Source organism: Oryctolagus cuniculus, chromosome 2, assembly GCF_051225735.1.
Source record: "Oryctolagus cuniculus isolate XC-2025 breed Fujian yellow rabbit chromosome 2, ASM5122573v1, whole genome shotgun sequence".
Classification (NCBI taxonomy): Eukaryota; Metazoa; Chordata; class Mammalia; order Lagomorpha; family Leporidae; genus Oryctolagus; species Oryctolagus cuniculus.
Genome location: NC_142868.1, coordinates 121,475,535 through 121,486,487, shown reverse-complemented (window position 1 = coordinate 121,486,487; position 10,953 = coordinate 121,475,535). Strand labels below are relative to the sequence as shown.

General features: G+C 48.0%; 1 protein-coding gene across 6 annotated transcripts in view; it reads left to right on the top strand.

Moving 5' to 3' along the window:
• The first annotated feature begins 247 nt into the window (after positions 1-247).
• Positions 248-10,953, top strand: part of KDM3A (lysine demethylase 3A) — a 56,819-nt gene continuing 46,113 nt past the window's right edge. For 2 of the 6 annotated variants that reach the window (XR_016229237.1, XM_008254152.5), the window contains exons 1-3: positions 248-382; positions 933-1,148; positions 10,243-10,398. Coding sequence is in view for 2 of the 6 variants with exons in the window: in XM_008254152.5 (XP_008252374.3) it covers positions 963-1,148; positions 10,243-10,398 (342 nt within the window). In the remaining 4 variants the exon portion in view is untranslated. Of the gene's footprint in view, positions 428-932; positions 1,149-10,242; positions 10,399-10,953 lie in introns of all 6 variants that reach the window. The other 4 variants (XR_016229238.1, XM_089326153.1, XM_051836598.3 and 1 more) reach the window with 3 other exon arrangements.

The window sequence follows — 10,953 nt, the reverse complement described above, 5'->3', positions numbered from 1 at the left end:
GGACTCTTTTGCGTGCCGCGAGGCAACAAATGGAAAGAATGGCCCTGTGGCGGAGGGATCTCTCGCTTACTCTGTGTACTTTAACCTAATGGGGGTCGCCCGAGAGTCGGAAGGGGGAGGGGAGAGGGAGGAGGCAGCCAAGGAATTGTTTTTTTCTCTCGCCCCGCCCCCGTCGGGCTGGCCAATGGCGATGGGCCGTCTCCCTAGGAGCCCCGCCCAGCTCCCAGGCCTCCGCCAATGAGCGGCGGCAGCGGCTCCGCGGGGGCGGGCCCGAGAGGCTGTGCGTGTCTTGTGAGAGCTCTTGAACCAAGTCAGAGCGAGAGTCGGCTGGGCGGCTGGAAACGGCGGCCGCCGCCGGTGACTCAGGGAGGCGGGAGGCGGGGTAAGCGCGCCGCGGCCTCGGCTGCGGGGAGAGAAGGGAGAAAAGGTGAAGGCGCCGGGCCGCGGCCCCGCGGGTCCAGCGGCCGCGTTGCAGGCCCGGGCGAGGCCGGGAAGCCGGGGCGGGGCGGCGGGACAAGTGCGGCTTCGCGGGCCGCCCGGGGCGGGGACCCCGCTGCGGGGAGAGGCCCTCTGCACTAGGGGGCCTCCTCACCTCTTCCGGGCTCGGGGACCAGCGGCTGAATAGCCGCCGAGCCGCAGATAATTCTCCCGGTGCTCCCCCTGCGTTTAGGCTGGAGGCTTTTTGGAAAAGCGAAACTTGGGAGAGCGAGGGTCACGCGGCGCCTGGGCCGGGGTGTGCGGTGGGGGTGGCAGCGGGGCGGGGGGCAGGGAGGCGCTGGCGGAGGAGGGGTCGGTTGCGAGGCCCGCCCGGGGTCGCGCGTCCCCGGCGCGGGGTTGGGACGGCTGCCCCGCGCCCCCGACTCTCCCAGGCCGCCCCCGCTGCATTTTGTGTGTGTGTGTGTGTATATGTGTATTTTTTTGTGTGTGTGCAGGGAGGCGCCCTTCCTGCAGGCGTGGAAACCATGGTGCTCACGCTCGGAGAAAGTTGGCCGGTCTTGGTGGGGAAGCGATTCCTCAGCCTGTCCGCGGCCGAGGGCAGCGAGGGCGGCCCCGACAGCTGGGACGTGGAGCGCGTCGCCGAGTGGCCCTGGCTGTCCGGGACCATTCGCGCTGTCTCGCACACCGACGTGACCAAGAAGGACCTGAAGGTAAAGCCGGCGGCCGGACGGTCCGCGGTTGCCGTGGCAACGCCGCCGCCAGCCCGCTCCTGCACCCGGCGGCCCGAAAGTTGGCCTCCGATGGGAGGGGGCGGTCAAGCAGACCCTGAGGGTCTTCGCGGTGGCTGCGTGGAGTGAGGTGCGCTTGGCCCGGAGTTCTGGCTGCGCGCGTGTGATCGTGGGCCGAGGGTGGTTGAGACACGCCTCATTAACGCCGGCGCTGCGCCCCTCGGGGCTGGCCGAGGGGAGGGAGGGTCCTCGGGCGGGTGGCTGACGTCGGGAGTCGTTCCGGATCGAGGGTTCGTGATTGGAAGTGCTTTCACGTGGGTTTGTGTGTGTGCGCGCTGGATTTCCTCCTCCAACTTTTCTCTCCCCCCATCACCATCTCCATCTCTCCCTCTCCCTCTCTCTCCCCGTCTCTCACCTGCAGACCTGTTAATAGTGTGTGATCGTGGAGGGAGGGAGGAGCTTAGTTGAGCCTGGCCCGTGGGGTGCGTTTGTGTCCCTGTACGGTGGGTCAGGCAGGAGTGGGTTCCTGGTTGTGTGTGATGAGCCTGTGGGTGGGTGTGGGATGTGACCATATAAGGAGGCCCGGGGTGGAGCCGCCCCTTATATGGTGTCCTGGAGGAATGGCTTCCACTCCTGGCGCTGGGGGGAAGGGAGGAGGGAGGGGAATGGGAACAAGTGTGGACAGTGATTTGTAAAATCAGAATGACACTTGGAACCTTTGTCGGGCTTTTTTTTTTTTTTTTTCCAAAGTGGGATGAATCCTGATTGGACTCTAATAGAAGTGTTGGTGTGAAAGGATTGTCTGGGAACAACCAGTGGGAAAGCCATTGTACCAACAAAGACTCCTTTGTGCAAAAATAACTGAAAAAAGATCCCTAACAAAGACTCCGAAGTGGTGGTAACTTGAGGGAAGCTTGTGGGGACCGAAGCTCTCTCCACCCTGAGTAACGCGCTTTGTTTGGTGTCTGGCCTGGCTCCTCCTGGAGAACTGTGCTCCCGATGAAGGAAGCAGGTTTTAGTGTTGGTGCTGAGTGTGGGTCGATTTCTGAGACATTGCCACTTCTGGCGTTTTCAGGGTGCCAGTGCGTTCCCACACCACCATTAGTCTGCAAAGGGCTGCGTGGCTGTAGGTGTGTTGTTGAGTTTCCGTTGTGTGCCCTGTCATGTTGAGAAGTAGGTGTGACCTGTGAGTGTTTGGCCACGTGCTAGGCGTCGTGCCCAGCGTGCTGTCAAGTGGTGACTGCTTCATTCTTGGAGCAGTGCTTTGGCAGTAGGCACTGATGTTGCCCCATTTTACAGAGCAGTGCATCATGCTTGGGGAAGGATCTTGTCCATGGTCACATACCTGGGAGTTGACATAGCCTGTGTTCTTTAATACATTTTTTTAAAGGATTTATTTATTCATTTGAAAGAGTTCCAGAGAGAGGGAGAGACAGAGAGATCTTCCTCCTGCTGGTTCACTCCCCAGATGACTGCAATGACAGGAGCTGGGGCCGATCTGAAGCCAGAAGCTTCTTTGGGGTCTCCCACGTGAGTGCAGAGGCCCAAGCACTTGGGCCATCTTCCACTGCTTTCCCAGGCACATCAGCAGGGAGCTGATCAGAAGAAGTGGAGCAGCTGGGACTCAAACCAGTGCCCATATGAGATGCTGGCACCACAGGTGGTGGCTTTACCTGCTATGCCATAGTGCCGGCTCCATAGCCTGTGTTCTAACCAAGAAGTTACACTCCATAATGCTTATCATCAAAAGCCATGCTACAAAAGGACTCTTGGAAGCTTTGAGATTTGGCTTTTCTCCTCCTTCCACTCATTCTACCAACTCAGGTTGTGATGTTTATAAAGATAATACATTGTGCAAGGATAGCCAACCTATTTGCTTTAGGCTAGTAACTTTCCTACAGAAAGTGAACTTTGTGTACCAGATTTCAATCGTTGTGGTTTATTTCACCTGCCAGGTAAAATTTTCTCCACTGCATTTGTTTTTATCTGATATGAATGGAACCAAGATTTTGTTTAACTTTGCAGTCATTAGTTCTTTGGCAGATGTCAAGAAACTAGGTGTTCCCTTCCCTTGCCTTCCCTGGCAATGATTGAGGGACCTGTTGGGCTAGGCAGGCACTTTAGGAGGTGCTTACATGTATTCTTTTAAATCTCCATCTGGAGAAAAATATCTCCATTTTCAGAATGAAGAAATAGGTTTAGGAGAAAGAGTCCTGACCAGACTTGAACAATTGACAATTCAGGGGCAGGGCACTAAGCCACTGCTTAGGAAGCCGGCATCCCATACCAGGGTGCCAATTTGAGTCCTTGTTCCCACTTCCAGTCCGGCTCCCTGCTGATGGGTCCTGTGAAGCAGCAGATGCTGGCTCAAGTGCTTGGGACCCTGCCACCCACATGGAAGATCCAGATGGAGCTCCTGGCTTCTACCTGGCCCAAGCCCTGTCTGTCGTGGGCATTTGGGAGCGAACCAGCAGACAGAGATTGATACTTTTCTCTCTGTCTCTCTGTTTTGCTCTTTCAAGTAGATGAAAATAAATAAATCAACAAATAAGTAAATAAAATTAGTTACTTAGTGATGGAGGATTTGAATCCAGGTTTGGCGCTGTGTCTTGTCCACCACACTAAAGTGCCTAACATGGAAAGAACTAGGATTTCGATTCAAGAACAGTTTTGGTTGTGTTGGAGTTTTGCCTTGCTTGAAGACTTTAATGCTCGATCCTCATGTAAGCTGCAAATCTGCTTTACTCCTATTTCTCTTTTCTAATTATGATTTAACATTACATTCCTTAGTTGGATAGCAAATGAAGTGATTGGCTTAAGTTTAGGACTATGTTGTATTTAACAAAAAAAAAGGGGGGGGGGGGCTTCCCTGGTTAATTGTGGATGATATTAACGAGGCCAAGGTTAGTTAACTTTGTTTCACCTAAGGAGAGACTTTAACTTTGTTTCACCGAGAGAGAGATTTTGTAGCAAAGTTACTTAGATGACAAGAAGACAATGTGTGTAGTAGTTAGAGAAAGAAGCTACAGTGAAGTTATAATAAGTAATAGTGATCACATGGTTGCTATGTAGTAAGCAATGTATTTAGTCCTAACAAATATCCTAGATGTTAAAATAGACTTTTTAGTGCCAGCAATTGAAGTTTGAAGAAGTTAAATAACTTGCCAAAGTTTGTCTCCAAACCTTAACTGGGCCTTAATACTCAGAGTAAGATTGGAGCATGTTATTTTGCTGGCGTCTGTATTTCTAGCACTTAGAAACCATGGTTTGGCATGTTATATATTCAGATATTTAAATGAATAAATAAAGGAATCATAAAATTATTCGTGGGGCCAGTGCTGTGGTGTAGTGGGTAAAGTCGCTGCCTGCAGTGCTGGCATCCCATATGGGCACCAATTCTGGTCCCGGCTGCTCCACTTCCGATCCAGCTCTCTGCTATGGCCTGGAAGAGCAGTAGAAGATGGCCCAAGTCCTTGGGCCTCTCTGGAGACCCAGAGGAAGCTCCTGGCTCCTGTCTTCAACACAGCTCCAGCCCCAGCCATTGCAGTCATTTAGGGAGTGAGCGAGCGGATGGAAGACTGTCTCTGTCTCTATACCCTGCCTTTCAAATAATTAAGTAAATCTTTAAAACTTATTGACTATGGAGAAACAGTTTAGAAAAATCTGGTGGGGCAGTGGTGTTCTCTACATCTGGAATAACAAATAGAACTTCTTTTAATCTTAACTTTTATCCTACTCTTGAATGTGAAGCAAGTTGCTTTCTGCCAGCCTTTGTTCACATAATTATGCATGCTGGGAATAGTTTCCTTCCCTCACTTGTTTATCTAGGTCTTTCACTTCCCTTAAACCTACCTTTTCCTCAAGTCTTCTGCCCCTTCTTGGTGCTTGATTAGTTCTTGCCATCTCTCTTGCCATCTCTCTGTACCGTTTCCTGCTGTAGACAGCAATTAGGTGCCTTGACCAATGCCCAACTTTTCATCTTTGGGTACAACTAGGAGTTAAATGTGAATTCTGCTGTCAGAAACTCCTAGCACAGTGTATTCAAACTGTTTACCCCTTTACAATTGAAATTAGGCTCTAGGAATTTGCACAAGTATTTACTTGTAAGGAGACATAAGTAGGAACATAATTGATTTTCATAATTTGTGGAGTAGTAAAATAAAGGGTATTGTGCATTGTAGTGGTAGACATACAGTCGGTATCTATTAAAGATTCTTGATTAGAGGTGGGCAGTTGGGATACTACATCCCTTGCATCAGAGTGCCTGGGTTCCAGTCCTGCCTTTGCTACTGATTCCAGCTTCCTATGAATTTACACCCAGAGAAGGAGCAAGAGATGGCTTAAGTAGTTGGGCGGTCCCTGCCACCTGTGCGAGAGACTTGGGTTGAGTTTCTGGCTCTTGGCTTCCAGCCCCAACCATTGCAGGCATTTGGGGAGGGAACCAGCAGGTGGTAACTCTGTATCTCTCTTCCCACCTCTCAAATACAATAAAGTTTAAAAAACCAAAATCCTTCTTGACTATAAACTATGACATTTTCTTTTCCTCCTTTTAAACCTGGAAGCATTTTCTTTGGCTTTTCCAATAGTTTTCATAATCATATACTTAGGTAAGATGAATGTATGCTAAAAGTGGGAGGTTTTAGAATTGATATAATTTATGTATCATGAAGAGATTTTGTGTTGGAAAAATAAGCTTGAGATAATTTGAAATATCCAACATCTGGTCAAAAAAAATTTTTTTTAAGGATTTTGTTTTTTTGACAGTTACAGGCAGAGTGAGAGACAGAGAAAAGTCTACCATTTGCTGGTTCACTCCCCAAATGGCCACAACACCTGGAGCTGGGCCAATCCGAAGCCAGGAGCCTCTTCTGGTCTCCCCCGTGGGTGCAGGGGCACAAGCACTTGGACTGTCTTCCACTACTTTCTCAGGCCATTAGCAGAGGGTTGCATCAGTAGTGGGGCTGTTGGGACAAGAACCAGCACTCATGGGAAGCAAGTGTATGCTAAGCCTACTATGTTACAGTGCCGGCCCCTTTTCAAAATACTTGGTGGGCTAATAAGGTACACATTTACAAAATTCTCCCTTTATAGTAAATTTGGATTTATAGCTAGTGAATCATAATTACTCTATCAGCATAATCTGTCAGCATAAATAACATCCCTGGGGCCTGTGTTGTGGTACAGCAGGTTAAGCCACTGCCTGTGACCCCGGCATCCCAGCTGGTTTGGGTCCCAGCTGCTCCACTTCTGATGCAGCTCCCTGTTAATGTGTCTGGGAAAACAGCAGAAGATGGTTCAAATGCTTGGACCCCTGCACACACGTTGGGGACCCAGATGGAGTTTCTGGCTCCTGGCTTCATCCTCTCCCCAACTCCAGCTGTTGTGATCATTTGGAGAGAGATCGAGTGGATGGAAGCTCGCTCTCTCTCTCTCTCTCTCTCTCTCTCTCATGTGTGTGCACGCGCGCTCTCTCTGCCTCCCTCTGTGTAACTCTGAAATTATTTGAAAGAGTTACAGAGAGAGGTAGAGACAGAGAAAGAGAGGTCTTCCATCTGCTGGTTCACTCCCCAAATGGCTGCAATGGCTAGAGCTGAGCTGATCAGGAGCCAGAAGTTTCTTCCAGGTCTCCCATGTATGTACAGGGGCCCACGGACTTGGGCCATCCTCTGCTGCTTTTCTAGCTGCATTAGCAGGAGCTGGATTGGAAGAGGAGAAGCCAGGATTCAAACCAGAGCCTGTATGGGGTTCCAGCACTGCAGGCCAAGGCTTTAAACCACTGTGCCACAGTGCTGTCCCCACATGAAGTATTTTTTAAGAGCAATTTTTTTTCCAGAGGTTGAGGTTATGGCACAACAGGTTAAGCTGCCATGTGTGATGCCAGCATATCTGGTGGTGAGTCGTGGCTGCTCTGCTTCTGATCTGACTTCTGCTAATGTGCCTGGGAATTCAGATCCGCATCTGCCTGAGCCCCTGCCACCTGTTCCTGGATCATAGTTTCAGCCTGGCTGTGGTGGCCATTGGGGAGTGAACCAGCAGATGGAAGATCCATCTGTCTCATTCTGACTTAAGATAAATGAATGAATTCATGTACTTTTTTCCAAATGAAAGTTACCTGTGGATTTTTGATCAACACAACATACTATTTGATAGTCATAAGCTTAATTGTTTTAAGAGGAGCTAAACATCCTACCTGGCCCCACAAATCACTCAAAAATTGGTGTAGTCTAACTTAAGCTTTAGATCAGGAGTGGGGAATCATTCCATCTGGCCCCGCCAAGGCAACCGCAGGTGAGACTCGAAATTCTGTAAATCTGTAGCAGACTAATTTTTAGGTGATAATTTTGTTCAGCCCACCAATGATGTTATAAATAACCAAATGTCCCTTGGTAGGAAAAAGATCCCCCCACTCTTTAGATAATGATCTGGTAAGAAATGTGATATTGCTTAAATTTTGGCAAATTACTTAAGATCTTAATTCCTCACTTTTTATGCTGAGTAGATATTGCATAGTTATGTGGAAGACCCTCTCTCCTTTGCTCCTAATTTAAGAAGTGATAGCTCTGATAAGATTTAAATATTTCTGGAGGTCTTAAAACTCTAATTGCCTCACTGGATACTTTATATACAATGCATTTTTTTTTATTTTTATTTTTTTTGACAGGCAGAGTGGACAGTGAGAGAGAGACAGAGAGAAAGGTCTTCCTTTGCCGTTGGTTCACCCTCCAATGGCCGCCGCGGCCGGCGCGCTGCGGCCGGCGCACCGCGCTGATCCGATGGCAGGAGCCAGGTGCTTCTCCTGGTCTCCCATGGGGTGCAGGGCCCAAGCACTTGGGCCATCCTCCACTGCACTCCCTGGCCACAGCAGAGAGCTGGCCTGGAAGAGGGGCAACTGGGACAGAATCTGGCGCCCCGACCGGGACTAGAACCCGGTGTGCCGGCGCCGCAAGGCGGAGGATTAGCCTAGTGAGCCGCGGCGCCGGCCTATACAATGCCTTTTAAAATCTCCAGCAGTTCCATGACAGGGAGGTGTTAATTGCCTTCATTTTGAAGCTAGTAAACAGGGTTCCAACAGCTTGGACTTAAGCAAGGGTTCTTCAACTGGGGTGCAGATTAACTGATTTCCTTTCTAACCTTAGGTATTTTTAAATGAGTGTAGTAACTCATTTTAAGAAAGCATAAATATAGCCGAGATTTAAGCCATGATCTGATTCTGAAATTTGTGGTGCTCAGTTCCTCTGAGAGCACGTTTCTGACAAGCGGGAAAGCTGGCCCTGAAGCTAGGTGGAGGTGGAGATTGTTGTGGCGGGAACTACTGGGCAGTCTCGAGGAGAGTGGAGCACGTGGATTCTGTGGCCAGCAAACAGGAAGATGGGCAGACTACTACACACCTCCATGAAGGACTCGTTGATTGGCTGCGGTGATAGAACATGTCTAACCATGGAGACAGTGTATGGGTCCTTGTCCCATAGGTGTTTACCTATTGCATTTATTCCAGTTTGGAAAGTACTCAGTAGTAACTGCAAAAGCTTTCCATACTGAGAAGACCAGCTTCCTAGCAAAGTTGCCTAGGACATTAGGGATGTACGCATAGCGTGTGTCTTAAATTTCACTGATTTTAAAGAACTACTCTGACAGGAAGGTTCAGGATTGGGGTTAGTGGTATATCAGTTGGAAACTTAACTGTTTCATAAATGGATGAGAGAAACAGAAGGTAGAGGAGCTTAACCAAAGAGAAATGTTTTCTTTTATTCATTCTAACAAGTATTTGAATACTGATTAGGGACTGTATGCCAATGATAACCAAAAGCAGACACAGAATTTGACATATTAGTACTTATGTGTCAATCAGTTAACCACAAATAAATTATAGATAAGTGCAGGGAAGGGAAAGTGCAAAGCTTCGGGTAGAGTTAACAACGGAACATCTCTTGGGAGAGAGAGAGGCTCTTCAGTGGGCGAAGGCTTGTTTGAGGAAAGGATTCTCAAATTGTGTTTCAACAAGTGAATGCAGTTTAACCAGTTAGTAAACTAAAGGTTGAAAGAGGGATGTGGGTGACATTTGTGAAATCATGCATGTTTGATAAATGATAGATTTATTGACTAATTCTGGAAACCCAAAATGAGAGGCCTCTTTAGTTAGAGGAAAAACTTTAAATATTGATTTTTCACATTATATATAGAAGAAGTTTATTGTAATTGTTAAAATACAAAAAAATGTTTAAGAAGATCTAGAATGAGTTAAGGGTTCCCATATTCATCAAGGGTCTTCGGGTGTTTTGGCACATGACCTTCCAGGTTTTGTGAACAGTTCCTACTTCTGGATCACTGCCAGAGACCTATTTTAGACTGATTTTTTTTTTTTTTGAATGTTGTAAAATATTTATACAAGTGGTAAGCATTAGAGTTAATAGGTAGTTCTGAAGCAGAAATAACAGAATTACTTGGAAAATAATATTTCAAAGGCAGTCTCAGTTTCATATAAGCAGCTAGAAGCACCTCTGGAAAACTTGGGTCCATTTAGTAAGTGACCAAGGAGTTTTAGACTCCAAACTCTGAGGTAAATGTCCCAGCTTATGCGATTGAATGGGGTAGTGAGAATGTGCCGTAGATTGGGCCTTTGCTAAGTCCTGCTGATACCAGAGGAGTCCAAAAGCAGGGGGTGGGTCGTGGTGATGGAGTCATCTTAAACCCACGTGGCAGTGGCAGTGGCAGTGGAGAAATACAATGCAGTGTGAGGAGTGCTTCTTTTGGTTTCAGATTTGTATCTTTCAGTTCTAAAAGTTTACTGTCTAATTAACATGTGTAAAAACCTCTTGATGTGGGTTAGTTTCTGAGCTTCCCAGAGGTTACTTTGAGGATAGGAACTGGACCATCTGCATCCCAAAGTTAGGGAGCCAAAGCTTGGTCCATGTTTGGTTATTTTATTTTGGTCTGTGAAGTAAAGTAAGGAAGCTGAAGTGGGTAGCAGATCCAGGTAAGAGGTTCAAGTAGAATAATGAAGGTGTAACTCAGCTTGGGTATTTGTAATGTTTACGTTTGTTAATTGAATACGGTATTTTTAATTTTATTTGTCTAGGTGTGTGTAGAGTTTGATGGAGAAACTTGGAGAAAGAGAAGATGGATTGAAGTCTACAGTCTTCTGAGGAGAGCATTTTTAGTAGAACATAACTTGGTTTTGGCTGAAAGAAAGTCGCCTGAGATTTCTGAACGAATTGTTCAGTGGCCTGCAATAGTGAGTAAAGCTAAGGCTTTGTTGAACCCATGAGAAGAGAACATATCTTCCATTTGTAGTGAAACAGGAACCAGTCATATGTTAGGGCTGTATTTGGCCCTCTGGGGGATGATAGTCTAGATGTGTAACAGTGTGGAAGAGTCAGGAGGGCATCTGTTGGACAGCTATTTGGCGTAATGGGTGAGAGACCCAGGTCCCAAAGTGGGGTGCCTGGAGTCAGTCCCCTGCGCCAACTCTCAATTCCAGTTTCCTGTTAATGCAGACACTGGGAGGTAGCAGGTGATGGTCTTAGTGGTTGGATTTGTGACACCCGCTTGGGAGACCTGGACTGTGTTCTGGCTCTGGCCTTGGCCCCAGCCAGGCCATTGCGGGCATTTGAGGAGTGAACCATCATGTGGGGGAGCATATGCTATCTCTTTCTGTGCCCCAAGCATGTGGGGGAGTGCTCTCTCTCTCACTTTCTCATGCGTGCACATGTGTGCATTTTAAAGAACATCTAGGATCTTACTCCAGCCCTGTAAGAGTTCTGTAACTCTGGGCTGGTCCTTTGGCTGT